Source organism: Empidonax traillii, unplaced genomic scaffold, assembly GCF_003031625.1.
Source record: "Empidonax traillii isolate 1590-97213 ecotype Southwest subspecies unplaced genomic scaffold, ASM303162v1 scaffold51:size1492887, whole genome shotgun sequence".
In the NCBI taxonomy this organism is placed as follows: Eukaryota; Metazoa; Chordata; class Aves; order Passeriformes; family Tyrannidae; genus Empidonax; species Empidonax traillii.
This window is the reverse complement of record NW_020955244.1, coordinates 252,107-268,562: the sequence shown is the minus strand read 5'-3', so window position 1 is coordinate 268,562 and position 16,456 is coordinate 252,107. Positions and strand designations below refer to the sequence as shown.

The following is a 16,456-nucleotide window of genomic DNA, read 5'->3' as shown; positions in this document are numbered from 1 at the left end:
TGTGCGAGGGCCTCACCACTCCCACAGGGAAGAATTTTTTCCTAATGTACAATCTAACCTTGCCCTTTGTCAGTGTGAAACCCTTTCCCCTTGTCCTGTTACACCAGGCCCTTATCAAGTGCCTCTCCAACTCAGTTTTAGTTTTCCTTCCTGCAGAACATATCATGAGGCAAATGGCTTTTCATGATGGTTATAGCTACATATTGAGCGTTATCAAACTTCTTTTAATTTTCCTTTTATTGATTTCAAAATTTACCTAAAAAAGAGGTTTCAATTACAAGACAACCTTTTTATATTTCACACTTGGTAATTTTCATACAGCTGTATAATTGGAGGTAAGCAGAATCTGGACTTAATGAAATAGATTTCTTCATTGTTCTTAAAGTTCCCAGCTAACGACCATTAGAGGTGTGATGATAAAGAGCAGAGCTCTTTGTCATCTGCTCCAAACACTACCCTGCCCCTGCAGAATCAGAGTGAATGCAAATAGAAAAGAAAAATTACACCAAAAATACATAAGGAGAAGAGAAAACCAATCTCATGCAGTAATTATTCTCAAAGGAACTCAAGGATTGAAAACACCCTGACTTCTCACTGTAGGTAGCAGGACCAATAAGAGTGTCTCACACCCTACACACCCTGCAATGCACCATCCTCTTGTGGCCCCTCTGTGGGATGGATTCCTTGGATGAATTCCATGCATGCATCATTCCTGTGTTTGTGTGTGTGGCATGGGGGAGCAACCATGTTGTGTGCCATGGGAGGGAGGAAGCACACAGCTTTGCAAGCCACAGAGGTGAAGGGATGAGCAATGCCAGTGCCATACAGTATTTGGTCCCTTTGGAGGCTGCTGTTACAGCTTCAGGTATTCTTCAGAGCCCAGTGGATTGAAACAGTGCACAGGAGCATTTTCCTGGGGAAAAAAAGTGCTTCATTTTATTGCATGGCAGTGTGTGAGAGGCTAATGGTGCAGTGGCAGGTGAGAAACACTGCAGAAGCAAAGAGAGGGAGTCAATTCTTGACATGAAAAAGTAAGAAACCTTCCTGACCATTTTAAGTAGAATCGCTGTTAAAGTTTAGGTAGTAAATGTGGTGAGATTTTCCTGTATTGTTTTAATTCTTTTTTCCTTGTTGGGCAGCACGCGTTTTTTGCAGCCTGATATTAGGCAGAACGTTGTCCTGTGATGCAGTGCTGTGCAGCAGAACTTCCTAGAGGGGGAGCTTTGGCTGTCAACAGGGGTGGGAGAGCAGAGACGGGGGGAAGGAGGGGTCTGACTCAGTCTGAGAGTATCCTGGCAAAAGGTGAAACAGAAAAAATGGTCCCCACAAACATCCTGGTACTGAGCAGAAGTGGAAAAGGTTGGCAGGCTAGCACTAGCCAACCACTAGCCAATGTGGAGTCACCTTGGTGATGGTGCAATTCACAAGGTCTGCCCCACTGTCATGTTTTGGGCATTTCAAGTTTGTAAGAGACCATTCCATCTTGGTCCAAGGATGATGTGGTGATTGAAACCCTGAGCATCTCAACCAGAATGTGCAACCTCTGCGCATGCCCAGCCAACATCATTTGCTCCTTCCTGGCATCTGAGTGAGTCTGGCTGCAGGTGCTGTGTGGGAAAGTCCCTGGCTGCCCTTGTGAGCTGCTCTGCTACAGCCCTGCATAACATGTTTCTGATGACAGACATCCCTTCCCAGACACCCTTGCACTACCTTCCTGATCCCAATCCCCATCCATGCAGTCTCATAGGGTCTCTTCCAGCTGCATACTCCTTCCAGCAGTATCTGTGCTCATGGGCCAGTTCAGGGAGGCATATGTTTAGCCTCCTGTGTAAAGGACATCTGTTTGTCCACAGTAGCTAGAGGAACATCCTGGCTGCTGGTCCTAGTCTGCATTATGAAAATCTGACAAATGGCTGCTGGTAAGTCCTTTGCTGTCCCAGCTGCTCATCACAACACAAATTTAAGAGAGGATTTCAGCACCCCAGGGTGTGCATCCCCCCTTGCTCCTGTCAAACCCTCTCCAGACCAGGTGTCTAATGGAGGTTCTACCCAGGGCTGCTGTGAATGAGGAACTTCCTGGGCTGTAACAGTGTGGCCTGGAGCTTGAAAACATACAGACATTTCCACCCCTCTTCAGTGCTCTTCTTTCAGTATCTGCTGTGGACATCTAGCCCTTGCTGCATGGAGACAATGGGCATTTACTCATTCTTGCTTCTACCGGAATGGTTCCTAAAACCATGATAGAAGTCTTTCTTCAAGCCACTGTAAGGAGATGGTTAAAACACCTACCTGAAGCACCTGTTATGAGGTATCTGTAAAATAGTCCAGGGGAAGTTTGAAATCTCCTTGGAAGCAAAATACATTAGGATGACAAATACTTTCGCAACTGGCATCTATTTGTGTATATGGCAGCATGTCAACAAAGAGATGTGCTTACTTAGCCATCAAACACTGGTTAGCTGGGGAGGATCAGGAGAATTTTGTACCTATTCCTGTAGGTAATAAATACCTGATCTGGAGAGATTCAGGACCACACTGGACTCTGATGCTACCTAGTTTCTGATTTTCCCCATTTATTTGATCAGAATTAATTACGTGTTCAGAGGCTGTGACATACTATCCTTTTTTTTACAATCATTAGAAGAGCATTGGTTTAATTACAGAAAACCTAATCTCAGGAAGGTAACAGCTAATACTCTAGGTATGTCGGCTTAGATTCTTTAACATCCCATCTTCTGCTTGCATTTTCTGGACATTACTATGTCAGCCAATGGGCATAGTTAATCCACTGTATTTTCCTCTCTTCAGGCAGTTTTTGGAAGCAGACTATTCAGTGATTTAACTTCCCACCTTCCAGTGTACCTCTTTTCTCAGCAATTCTCAAAGCAAAGGAATCAATTTGACCTTTTTCAACGTTGTAATAGCAGCAAACACAAAAGTTACAGCACTCAATGAACTTCAGTCAAATTTTTTTTTTTTTTTTGCTTTCTCAAGATTTGAAACTGGAAAAGTAAGCATTGTGTAGTGGAGTCAATCGATTCCCACCTAGAGCCCACATAAAAAAACCTCAAATGCAACTAAATCTTATATTTTGCAGTGTGGCCAAAATAGTCCCCTCCTGTCAAAACGTCCATGGGAGGATGCATTCAGACTGCAGGAAGAGGGGCTTGCAGCTGAGTAAACTGTTCCTCCGAGCACAACGGCATTCCCATAGCCAGATTCTCTGTTCAGCTTGACGCAAAAGTGGGCTGACAACCCACCCTCAGGGCATCTCACTTGCCAGGAATCCGGGGCCACTGTTAAAGTCCCAGCGCAGTGACAGAGGATGGACTTCAAGGGTGCTGTTCCATGAGTGCCCTGACCTAGAGCTGCTAAGATTCAACTCCTGCTCTGTGCTCTGTCCAGACCTCTGTAGTCCTCAGGCACTCCACGGCACCCTCCGTCTGGCAAAGGGATCAGCAACCTGTTCCTTCTCCCTCCTTCTCCTGCTGCTCTGCATCCCCAGACACCCCAAGAGGGTCTCAGGACGTCTCTTTCCTCAGCTGTGCACGCCGGTCACACAAGCAGCGCTCATCCCGCCGCTACCGCTGCATCCGAACAAGCGCTTTTCCTCCCCGGGCAGCTGCCGGAACGCCCCACGGGCCGCAGGGCTCTAGCTCTGCTGCGAATGGTGCCTCGCGTCAAGCTTCTCCCCTGTTTGAACGAGGAGCCGTCACCCGGGGCCGGGGAAGCCCGAACACGGCCGCCCAGTCGTGCTGCGCTACCGGGAGGCCAAACCCTGTCACGTCACTGCAGCAATCTCAGAGAATACGGTGGGATTTCTCACAGAGCTCTCAGGAAGAGGTAGAAGCCAGTATCCGAGGAGGCTTGGCCTCCCTCGGATCCTAGATCATTTTCAGCTATGCACATAAGCGTGTCAACAGGCAGAAAGTTCTGCAAAATTGACTTTGAAAAACCGTGTCTTTTTAGCTATCAAAATAACCACACTCGAGAGCAGTGAAAGTGACTGAGAGAGGGGACTGAAGCGTTCACTGCGGCCTTAAGCCGTTGCACAGTAGGCTGACAAAACAGTTCTGGGCTATTCATTGCTGGGATAAACCAGGTTAGTCTTCTGCTTCCACACACGTTTATATCCAAAACCAGGCAGGACCCAGTCAGTGTGGTTGTGGACTAGAGAAAAAAGTCCTGGAAATCAGTAAGGGGAGCAGCCTTCATGATATCAGACAGAAAAACTCTAGGCAGGTCTTTCAGAAAAGCATTTCACCCGGGCGTGGGGCTGGCAGCGACTCTCTCTGAGGAATACACCCAAGAAGGACCCCCGGGAATAGACCGACAAGGTCCGTCGGCAACTGGCAGCAAGTCTGAGACAGCAGTTAAGGGTAGAAGGGGGGAGTGAAAAACAATAATGAAAATTGGTTGAAAAAGAGAAGTCTCTCAGCATTTCCTGCCCTCCTCTCACGCTCTCAGAAATAAACCCCGCCACTTTTGTTAGCTGCTCCACCTCGGCACTGACTCCTGGCTATACTGACCGGGCAGGGAGAGGACGGAGCGCTGACAGGACGGTCAGCATCTCCCCTCGTTCACTTCCATTTGCGAGATCGTTGTCTGTGGGGACAGCGCACATCCTCCGTGTGAACGAGTGCTGACGGGATGCCTCCGCTCTCCTCTTTCAACCCTGTTTTTCTGATGGTTTCCAGTTCAGAGCTCTCTAAAGACCACTGAGGATATTCGATTAAGCTGCCTAAGTGCTCTCAACTTTACAGGACTGCTCACCTAACACCTTTTAAATTACTCCAGTCCAATTAGCATCCGCATCTAAGAGTTGACTTTTATCTGTGGGAACACAGTGGGCCAGGATTCCTGCTAAATCTCCTCTGCTTTGAATTTAAAATGTCAGACAACGAAGGAAAAAGGGGCTGTGGTGCTGCAAAGGAGCATCGGCTGTTTCCAAAACAGTAACACCCACCCCCCGCCCTTTAATGCTGCCCAGACTGAGGGACAGACTATGATGTGTAGCAGCGCTTCCCCTCTCCCTATCTGGTGTTGGTGTGTTTTACATAAATGTGAGAAAATGCAGGTAAACTGCAAAGGTACTGCGGGCCTTTGGATGCTCCCTGCAAACCATCTGCACCTCCACGTCTCCCGAATTCTGGTTAACCATGCCTCAGGAGGAGAAGGCAACCCCGGGAGCAGCGCAGGCCGGTACCTGGGGAGGCGAGGCGCTCTGCTCTGGCCGCTTCAGGTTTATTTGGCTGCCAGGTGTTAGGCTAAGCCCGCGCAGCCTCGGTCATTGCAGGACGAGTGTGAGCATCGTGGGGTGGGAGGGCACCCCTTCACGTCCTAAGGTTATGTATCAGATAAAGGGAGAAAAGTTTGTGTCGGGTTCGTGATCTTCTTGCTTCAGAGAGGGCAGGCAACAGCAACTGTCCTCGGAAAACTCCAAACTCAGATTTCTGTCGCACCACCGTTTCTTCCTCTTCGCTGTCGTTTTACCTTCCGTGTACAGAAAGCACAGAATCACTCTAAAACGTGGTCCGGGACATGCCAAGGCCTGGGACCCTCGGCTGTGGCCGCAGCATCGCGGTGGGCTGGCCCCGAGCGCCCCTTCCCGGGGCTTTCCGACACGGCACGATTCCGTGCCCCCTCCGATGCTGCTCCCGGGAGAGCGGGAGGCGTTTTCCTGGGACATCCTGGGGGGATCCTAGCTACCCCCAGCCCCTCTGGCTCCCGAGGCACTGCCCCCTCGTGAGGACAGCGGCGGCTGCTTCTGGACGTCCGTGGGGCGCAGATTCTCGCACCCGGCCTTAAATGTCACTCTCGGTCACGGCACTGCGGGGGTCGGTGCCGGGCCGCGGCGGGGTCCTGCAGCCGCGCTCTGGGGGGCACTCGCGGGGAGCAGAAGGGGTTCAAGCCCTCCCACCTTGGCAGGGGGTGAAGGGGGCCGCTCCCCACCGGAGCCCCCGCGTTGTTTTCGTTAACGCGGCCGGGGGGGTGGCCGGCGGGACCGTGAGAAGACCTCACAGCCCCGGGACTTCGCAGCGTGCCGGGGGCCTGCCTCCACTCCCGCACCCCGCAGAGCTGCGCATCTCGCGAGCCCACGCGGGTCAGTGTTCGCCGGTCCCCACAGCTGCGGCCTCGCTGGCAGACGGGTGGGGCCAGGCCGGTCACCCACCGAGGCCCCTGCGCCACCTCCACACGCTCTCTCTCGGGCAGAGACGACCGGCGGGAGGGAAAGCGGGAGCCCTGTGACCTGTTTTTAGGACAATAAAGTATTTTTCGTTCCTTTCCCTGGATGAGGTCAGAGAAGCTGCTCGCATCGCCGGGGCCGGTGAGGCCAGGAGAGACGAGACGAGACGGGTGCCTGAAGGGACGGGACGGAATGGGACGGGGGGTCTGCCTTGCATTTGGGCGGCTCTTTGAGGTGTGCCTCCCCTAAGGAAGGACCCCGTATCGCGGAGCGGCTGGTTTCGTTTTCGGCGGCAGCTCCGGCGACTGCTATTTCTGTGTAAGCAAATAAGAGCGAAGAGAGACTGGTGGGAAAGGAAGCAAAAGGGCGAGAGGCCGGAGTCAGCCTCGCTTCCTGAGCCGGGCAGGAGGGGCTCCCGGAGGACCCAGCCTGTCCCAGCCGCGGACCCTTCCCGGGACGCCGGTCTTAGGATGAGACTGGGTCCGAGACGGAGAGATGGTCGGGATAGAAACGGGAGAGTTTGGAAACAAGACGAGTCCGTCCATTTTAGCTCCCGGTGGGAACGAGTTTAGGGTGGAGGGGCTGCGCCGGGAGAGGCAGCCCCCTTGCCGGCCTCGCGAAAGGGGTCTCGTCCCAAACCCGGCAGGACCCGTCCCTAGCGGAGCTTCCCAGGCCGCTCCGCTCATGGGAAGCGGACGCGTCCCCCACTCCCATTCCTCCGCTCCACTTCCCTGATCGATACCCCGGCGCGGTGGCGGCCGTGGGACAGTGGGGGTAGCCTGGGAGCAGAGCAGAGCCCACCTGCGTTCCCTCCAAGCGGACCCGTCTGGGCGGGTTCCGTGGGAAGCGGGCCGTAGGTGTGCGGGGGTGGGAGGAGGTGCGAGGCTGCAATCGCCGGTGGGCGCTGAGAGGGGGACCGCCCGCCGAGCCTGTAGCCCCGAGAGGTGTCCCGGGGAGGAAATTTGTTTTGGCCTTTGGGAAGGGAAGGGCCGTTATTTCCCCCCCCCCCCCCCACACACACACTCGACTCGCTGTAAAATAAACCTGGGAAAGCTCGAGGCCTCGTTATTTCTCCCCTTCTCCTCTACCCACCCTCACTCACTGCGGTGGGTCTGCATCCTCCGCGCTAAGGAAAGGTGTGGGGGGAGCCCGAGTGGAGCCCCCTGGGCCGGGAAAGCCCTGCCCAGGCCCTTGCGCCTCCACTGGGCCGCTGGTCCCCGATCCCCACCGCGGCCCTGGGGTTGTCCCGCGCCGAGGGGCGCCGGGCAGGGCAGGGCAGGGCCGGAGGGATACGGGCACGGGGATCTCTCCACCGCCCCCCAGGTGCCGGCAGGCGGGCGCCTGTCCCGCCCCCGCGGCGGCCCGGCCTGGCGGGGAGCGTGGCCCCGGGGGCGTCAGCATCACCCCCAGACCGGGAAGGGGAAGTCGGTTCTGCTGAAAAGTTGGTGACGGGCTGGGGCAGAAGAGGCAGAGCGGGCAGGTGCCGCCGCCGCTGCCGTAGCCGCGGAGCGCTCGGGAGGCGGCTGGTTGAGAGCAAAGTTTGATTCCTGCTACAACATATGTCAGAGTTTTCTTGGGTTTTGGCTGCGTCTGGGGACATCTTGTGATGTTTTAGAGAACAGGACATGATCTCACATGGCGAGGAGCTCTTTAGTTTCTTAATCATTTCACGGTTCCTTCAGAGGCTTTTTTCCACCTAAAACGTTTAGTTTCAGCTCAGTGATCAGCTGCAAAAGCTCGGCGGGGAGCGGAAGAGTTGAATTATTCCAACCTGAGAGAGGCCCTCCAAAAAAAAAAAAAAAAAAAAGGAAAGAAAAAAAAAAGAGAAAATAAAGAAGAAGAAAAAAGAGAAAATAAAGAAGGGAAAGAAAGAAAGGAAAAAAGAGGAAAAAAACACAAAAAACAAACAAGAAAAGAAGATAAAAGAAAAACAGAAAATACAAGAAAAGGATAAGAGAACAGAAAACAATAAAAAGAAAAGGGAAAAAAAAAGGAAGAAAAAGGAAGCGGTAGCAACACGACGTGGAAACTTTTCCTTCCCTTCGTTTCCCCAAGTTCTGCAGAACCGGGATGGAGCTGGAGAAAACCTACGCGACCCCCCGGGCCGGCCGGACAGGTGGGACTCGGGCCGTGGGCCGCAGGGAGCTCGGCGGCTCTGCGAACGAGGGCGACGCCGACGTGGGTCGGGGCGGGCGGTCGAAGGGTCGAAGCCGGCGGCGCGACCGGCTCCCCGCGGGGTCGTCGGGGCGGCGAGGGGGGCTGCTGAGACCCCCGAGGTCCGTGGAGGGGCCGCCTTGGTTTTCGTTGGCCCCGCGGCTGGGGGCGGACTGGCTAAGGGGACGGGCGAGCGAAGGGACCGGGGACTGGCGAGTGGCAGCGAGGAGCCCTGTCACGGTGTCCCCGCGGGGAGCGCGGCGGCAGCGCGACCGCTGGCCGTTGCGGAGTCGGCCTGGCGGCTTGGTGGCGGAATGCAATTCCGAAGCGATCGATGGGGCCTTTTATTAGTTAAATCGCCTGAATAATCGTTTAATCGATAAAGCATTTCATGGCGCGGCGGAGGCGGCCGGGGGCGGGGGGGCCGCAGGGGCGGCAGCACCGGCAGCACTGCTCGGGACTGGAAGGACGGGCCGGGGGGCCCCGATAAAGGGTACCCCGAGGCCTCTGCGGTCTCCGGCTCCGGGCACCGCGGGGCTCCGTATTCCTGAGAGGCGTTGGGCCGATGGGTCCTCACAACAGTGCCGCGCGGGCAAGGAGGAGGAGGAGGAGAATGGGGATTAAAGGCAGACATGAAGGCCGGGCAGGAAGGGAGCCGGCCCTGCCTGTCCGCCCGGACCCTCCGCTCAGGATGGCGGGATATCCCCTGGGCTCTGATTGCCCACCATCCCCGGGCCTCCCCCGAGCCGAGATGCCGAGTGCTGGAGTGCGGCGGCCGGCCTGACGGCTGCGGGCCTGCGCCGGGATTGACCCTCCCTGTCCCCCCGCCGGATCCTGCGTCTCGACCCCGCGGTGGCGGCTCGGCCTCGGCCGGGAGTTTCGACTTCAACGAAAACTCGCCCCGAGCCCATCCACCCGCAGCAGCCGCCGGTCCCCTGCTGCCAACGGGGCACCACGGCACGGTCCCGCCGCCACCGAGACCGGTGGCTGAGCGGGGCGGCGGGGTCTCGCCCAGGGCCGGCGGGTGAAGCTCTTCGGAGCCCCCGCCCCTACGAGGATCACGGTGAGGGGGACAGCTGGAAGGCGAGACCGACGGCAGGGACGTTTGTTCGGCGGGGCTCTGCCACGCCACCAGGGTCACCCGCGGCGGGACGGGCGGGGCCCGAGGGGACTATCCGGGCCTCCTCGCCGGGCCGGTAATCCCGAACTGGGCAGCACTGCCGAGGGCGGGACCCACGGGCGCGAAGGCTAGAGTGGGAACGTGCCGTCTCTGGGCGCGTCAGCTGCCGAGCCCCGACCCGATAACGGGCAGCACTAGCGAGCGGAGACCCCTACCAGGACACCGGCCCGCGCCTCTCCGCGCCCGCACCCACGGCCCGGGCTCCCGGGGCCCCACGGCCCCGACACGTGCCATCCGACCGCTGGGGAGACCAACGGCCCCGGAAGCTCCATCAGGCCGCCAGCTGACACACGCCCACAGGACGGGCCGTCACCCCATCGAGGGTCCGGCGCCCGCGGCCCTGGGGTCCCCCCAGACCCGAACGGGACCCCCCACGCCACGGTCACGCGTGGCCGCGTTCCCGCCCCGCCCCGCCCCGCAGGGGCACAGGGCCGCGCCCCCCGCCCCCCATTGGCTCGCAGCCCGCCAATGGGCAGCGCGGCCGCCCGGTGGCCAATGCGGGGCGCCGGCAGGCGAACTTTGCGATTGGCTGCGGCGCTGAGTGACGGGCGGGCCCCGCCCCCGCCGCTGTCCGCCCGCGCAGTGCTGAAGCACCGCCCGCCGCCCCCTCCGCGCGCCGCTCGGCCCGCGCGGGGCCGCCAGACGGGGGGGCCCCGGGACGGCCCCGCTGGACCCCCCTGTCCGCCCCGCCCGCCGGCCCCGCCCCGCGCCCCGCGCCCCCCGCCCCCGCCTCGACCGCCCGCCACAACCCCCGCCGCCCGCCGCCGGCCGGCAGCGCGCCGGGCGCACCGCCCGAGCCAGTCAGGCTCCGCCGCCCCGGCGGCCGACGGCGGGCGGAGGGGAGGGAGGGAGGGAGGGCAGGGGAGTGGAGGGGAGGGGAGGGGAGGGGAGGGGGCGCCGCCGTGGCCCCGGCCCCGGCGGGCGGGCGGGCGGCAATGGGCGCGCCGCGCCGGAGCCCCAGGTCGGACGACGGCCGCTGACGGGGCGGCCCGGTCCCGTGGGGCCGCGGCGAGCCCGGCCCCCGCCCCGCTCCCCGCCCTCTCACACACCTTCCCTCGCCGCTCCCCTCGCCCACCGCCGCCGCCCCGCCCGGTGTAGCGAGTTGCTGCGAGCGGCGCGGCGGGGGGCGGCACAGGAGGAGCGCGCCACCGCCCCGGGACCGAGCCCCGAGGACGGGGCGCCCGCCCCCGCCGCCGCCCGCCCCGGCCGCCACCGCCGCGCAGCCGCCGGCACCGCCAGCACAAAGAGCCGTCGGGCGGGCAGCACCGGGCTCTCGGCCGCCGGACCGAGACGCCCGCCCCTTCCTCGCCCAGCACCGCCCGGAGCCGGACGGCGGGTGCCGAGGATCGGCGGCCGCCCGAAAAGCGGCTGGGGGCAGGGGCGCAGTCTGGGGCGGCCGCTCCGCGCCGCCCCGACGGGGCCTCCGGAGGCTGCAAGCGGCGCAGGAGTCGCGCTTGGGCAGTGCTTTCGGATACCGCGACCCCACTCGAGGCGGGACTCTCCGCTTTTTTTTTTTTTTTTTTTTTCGCTTTTTGTTCAGTTTTTTTCCTGCCTTTTTTTTTTTTTTTTTTTTTTTTAATTATTTTATTTGGTTTGGTTTGGTTTTTTGTTCGTTTGTTTGGTTTTTTTTCGTTTCCCCCCCTTCTGGTCGGTCTCCGGGCTTTCTCGTGGGTTCTTTCCCCCAGCCCGAAACCCGAGCACTGCCGGCGAATCGAGATCAGCTCGCCGAGGCCACCCGGCCCCGGACCGCTCCGATGGAAATACACTGTAAGCACGACCCGTTCGCAGCAATGCACAGTAAGTGGCTGTTTCTTCAACTTGTCTGAGCGGCCGCGCGCGATCAGCTCCCTCCGCGGGCCCCGCCGGGCCGGCCGCCGACGTGCCCCCCGGGGAAGGCCAGTGTGCTGCGGGAGCGGGCTGGTCCGGGGGTTATTTTACCATAGAGAAAGAGCTGATGCAAATACGTGTGTGAATGTATATATATATAGGTATACAGACACGGCTACCAACGTGTGTACAGCCATCGATACATAATGAACGCGCGTTTATGTGCACAGATGAGTATATATAGATGTTATATATACGTGCATATGTTTATTTTCCCCCTTAAATCAAATCTTCGGGAAGAAAGCCACCTGGTATTCCTGCTCAACGGAAAAGTTGATATCCTTCCTCTTTTTCAACGTTTTGAAAATCGTTAATTGGAAACAAAGAAAAAAACCTCCCACAAACAAACAAAAAAACCCAAAACAAAAACCCACCACCCAAAAAGCAAAGCAAACAAACAAACCAACCCCCCTCCAAAAATCAAATTAAAAAAACCTTAAACCAACCAAACCGAGCCAATGCGGAGAGCGAGGAGCGGAGCTGTAGGGAAGATTTTTTTCTTCTTCTTCTCCTTCTTCTTTTTAAACCCCGAAGAACGGCTTCGTGATTGCAGTGCTGTCAGCCCGGCGCCGGGCAGCCCGGCAGCGGAGCGGGCAGCCGGTGAAGTTAACAGGTCGTGCGCTGTGGGTTCGCCCGAGATTTGTTGTGCTTGAGAGGTCGGGGAAGACTTATCCATTAGCACAGTGTTATGTGAAATGACATCTTCTCTCACGGTGAGTTAAACGCTGCATTACGGCGAGAGATTGCGAGGAAATTTAAGGTAGAACTAATCTCATTTCCCGGTGCACCGCAGCCCTTCGGGTCAAAGAAATTTGTTCGCAAAATAAACCACCGAGCACCGGGGCTAGAGATTATCTCCCTCCTTCGTGCTCCCTGCGCTTCCCGTTCATTTGCTCACTTCCCATCCCTCTCTCTGTCGCTGGCTTTCTGGGGTTGTCCAGAGCGGGGACGGCGGCCGGTGACCGGCTCTGCCGTCCGCATGAAAGCGGACTTTCCCTCCCGCGGCAACGCGGCGTTCGATACCCGCGTTTAATTCTCTCCCGGCACTGAACAAAATCACATTTATTTTAAGGCGAACTTTAAAGTCGGAAAGGTCGCGGTGCGCGGTGCGGGAGGCGGCCGGGGGGGTGGGGGGGGCGTGAAGCCCTCTCCCACCAGAACGCCCCTTGCCGCGGGTGGCAAGTGGACCCGCAGCCCACAGAGGACAGGCTCCACGCGTGGGGCCGGACACCCCAGGCGGGTGCAGCTGCGGCGAGTTTCAGCGGCGCCCTCCGTCATTCGCGGCCGTGGAAAATCGATGTCTTCCGCAAGAATTTCGGGGCAAACAGAAGGAATAAAACCAAAATGCTAGTGTCTTCGCTCCGGCCTCGGCCGCGGTCGAGGAGTCACGGGGGCCATTCTCTGCCAAACGATCTCCAGACTCGCGTCTCCTCGGAGTGGAAGGGTGGACGTGGGGGTCGGGACCGTGGTGAAAAGGGGAGCCGGGAGGGCAGGGGTGGCAGCTATCCGCCGGGGGAGCGGAGCGGTTGTTCGACCCAGGAAAACAGCGGACTGGGTTGGGGCGGTCCAGAGCGGCACCTCGGGCCCTTCTGCCCCGACACAGTTCCCATGGCTTCCTAATCCCGCATGGGCAGAGCCCTTTGACCGCCGCCGTCCAGGGTCCCGGGGGCTCCGAGGCGGTCGGAGGACAGACGAGGTGGCCCGGATCCCCGCCAGTGGCTCCCCAGGACCGGCCGCACCCCGTCTCCTTTCGTTCCCCTCCCGTCCCGGCTGCACCGTGGCTCCGGGCTCGGCCCGCCGACCCCTTGTCTGTGCTGCCCCCGCCTGAAAGAGCATAAGAGGCTCTCCCCGTTCCTGCTCCCTATGGAGGCCTCGGGCTGCGGAGAGGGGCACGGCGGTGGGGCTGTTGCCTCATTCCCGCACCGGGTCGCGGACGGAGCTCGATGCCCCCCGGCTCCAGTAGTCCACGACCCGACGGGGCCCCCGGCCTGCAGTCATCCGGGAGCGCGGCCGCGGCGGAGACGCCCCAGCGGGCAGGAGCCGATGCTGCTGCCGGGGCTGTGGCAGGTTTGGGGGAAGGGACGGCGGCGGCCCACGCCTTTGTTCCCGGTGCCTGGAGGGCCTAAGCTCCAGGCCTGGGCAGGCCCGAGCCCTGCCGTCCTCCGGGGGCTGGGACGGGCTCCGGGGGGACGAGTCGGCCACTTCCCTGAGGAAACGCATTTCTTAATGATGTCTTCCCTACTCTTTTCTTCATGTTCTTTCCTTCTCTTTTCCCTCCCTCATTTCCTTCCTTCTCTTTTCCCTCCTTCTCATTTCCTTCCTTCTCTTTTCCCTCCCTCATTTCCTTCCTTCTCTTTTCCCTCCTTCTCTTTTCCTATTTTCTCTTTTCCTTTTTTCTCTTTTCCTCCCTTCCTTCCTCCCTCCCTCCCTTCCGCCCCTCTCCCTCCCTTCCTCCCTCCCTTCCTTCCCTCTTCCTTCCTCCCTTCCTTCCTCCCTTCCTCCCTCCCTTCCTTCCTCTCTTCCTTCCTTTCCTTCCTTCCTCCCTCCCTCCTCTCCCCTTCCTCCCTTTCTTTTTCTCAATTTCCCATTCCGTCCTTTTTCCCTTTCCTCTTCCCTTTCCCGTTTCTTTCCATCCTGTTCCCTTTTCTTTTTCTTTTCCCTTCTCTTCCCTTTTTCTTTTTTCTTTTCTTCTGTTCTGTTTCTCCCCCTCTTCCGTCTCCTCTTGCATGAACAACACCGCAGGATCTTCCTCCTCATAGTGAGTGCACTGTGCATGATTCCCTGAACTTAAAGCTCTGAGAAGAGGTGAGGAGCCCGAGATTTCGTTCCCCACAGCCTTGTGGGGAACCTCCTATTCGCCTCTGCCACCCAGCTGTCCCTCGTCCCAGCCCCGGGGCGTCCCGGGGGCCCCGGCAGCTCCCTGGGCAGGAGTCCCGTCACTGGAGTCCGCTCCGGACTCCCGGCGCTCGGAAGGGAAGCACGAGCCCGCTGCTGCCTGAGCCGCTGTCAGAGCCTGCCTCTCGCACGGAGAAGGCAGAGCAGGCGCTTGTCTGCTCACCACAGGGCTTAGCATCACATATTTCATGTGGGTTCATTATGTGTCCTGACAGTTTTAGAAGGTGTTTGCAAAGTTTGACAGCAGTTAATCAATAGTGAAATGACCGGATTTAAATAAAAATAGCTCTCTATAATCTATTTTTTTTTTACACTGAGGCATTTGGCTTGTCAGCTTATTCAATACAGTTCAAGCCCTGTGCAAATAGAGAGATTTTCTGTATTATTATTTTTTTTTTCAAGAATTGGCATCTGTACTGCCCCTGTGGCTTGTTTTCAGCTTCTCCACTCCTCTGTAATATAAGTAGTTTGGATGAATAACAACACCAGGGGTAATTATATTACCTCCTGGTACATGGGATTATTATGTGTTCATGGGGTTTACACAGTTTCACTGCTATTCCTTCAAGAGGGTTCTGTTTCCCACTATATATGTGATTCACCGTGCTAAAGGTGAAGGGTGCAAATCTGCTCAAATAAGAGTAATATACTGGGTTTGCCGAAGTGTTCATGCTTTATTTGTGGGATCATAATATCTGCCAAGACTGCTGCAAATTTTAGGAGCAGAATCGTGCTCTTTTTCTTTTCTTTTCTTTTCTTCCCCCCCCCCCCCCCCCCTTTCCACCTTGATTAATTCAAGGCATCTGTGAAAACAAAACCAAAACCACAGCGTGTTTCATTTCAGGTATCTCCTTCTGTATTTAGACAGAGGCAGTGTGTGGGCTGAGTGATCACGCAGCCTTATTTTCCGCTGGTTTCCCAGCCAGAGGCTCTGAGCAGCCTCTGCTCCACGGGGCAGCACCAAGCCTGCCCTGGAGTTCGTGATTGGGTGAAGGCGGCTTTGGGAGGAGAGTTGGGGTTAACCCGGGGTGCCGGGCACGGCTGCGTGATTCCCCGTGGCCATCTTTCCCGGGGGGCCCCGGTATGCCTTTAGCGAGTGGCGTTGCGGCAGCGTGGCCGCCTCCCTGCTCTGCCCGGGGAAATCCGACCGATGCTGGGGCGGCGATGCCCAGAGCTGGGGAGCGCTGGGCCTGGGGATTGTGCTCTGCAGAGACGTCTAAAACTCTCACACAGCTCTTATCCTTGCCCTTCTCCCTCTCCCTTGTGTGTTTCAGGACATGGAGGGGTGAATCAGCTGGGGGGTGTTTTTGTGAACGGCCGCCCCCTCCCAGATGTCGTTCGCCAGAGGATCGTGGAGCTCGCCCACCAAGGGGTCCGACCGTGTGACATCTCCCGGCAGCTCCGCGTCAGCCATGGCTGTGTCAGCAAAATACTTGGCAGGTAATGGGGGGACGGCGAATCCTTCTGTGTCCGTCAAGAGAAAAGTGTCAGTGTCGGTCCTGAACTGGAGGCTACAAACAAACGGAGACTTGTAGAAGTCAGGAGCTCAGTCCAGTGAGGAGAGGGGCTTCCTGATCGCTCGTGGTTTTATATGGAAAGATGTGGAAAGAAAGATCCACTATGTCTTGTTTCACATCTTCTCGTATATAATTCTAATACAAGGTGCAGAATGCCGTGTGTATTTGCTTTATATATGGCATACATCCTGCAACTGTCCTGAAAAAGAGAAGTAATCTGGCAGTCATGTTCAGCAAAATGTGAAAAAAAAAAGAGTAGAAGTTGTGGAAGTTACTTGTTTTGCTTCCTGAAGACAACTGTCTTTTAACAATACTATCATTATACTTTTCATCAACATTGTGTGCACTCATATAGGCTTTTTTGCAATATGTCCTACTGTTTACAATTAAACATCTTTTCCCATTCTTCTGTTGGATTATGAAAGTAAAGGGTACAATAAGAAACTAAGAATCATCTTATTTTAGCTATTTTGGAAGTAACCCTCTGTTCAGGTGGGAGCTGCTCCAAACACCATGGCACAGGAAATTAAACTCTGAATTAATTTTAAAATTTGACATAGATTTTGGTAAAAAAATGCCATCCTTGTTTTTTTTTTTTTTTTTTTTTTTTTTTTTTTTTTTTTTTTTTTTTTTTTT

The 16,456-nt window shown here is 56.9% G+C and overlaps 1 protein-coding gene across 1 annotated transcript in view; it reads left to right on the top strand.

Moving 5' to 3' along the window:
• The first annotated feature begins 11,123 nt into the window (after window positions 1–11,123).
• The window catches only part of PAX5 (paired box 5), a 131,303-nt gene continuing 125,970 nt past the window's right edge, over window positions 11,124–16,456 (top strand). Inside the window, exons 1-2 of the mRNA XM_027879121.1 lie at window positions 11,124–11,318; window positions 15,578–15,743. Coding sequence (XP_027734922.1) covers window positions 11,276–11,318; window positions 15,578–15,743 — 209 coding nt within the window. The 5' untranslated portion in view covers window positions 11,124–11,275. The remainder of the gene's footprint in view (window positions 11,319–15,577; window positions 15,744–16,456) is intronic.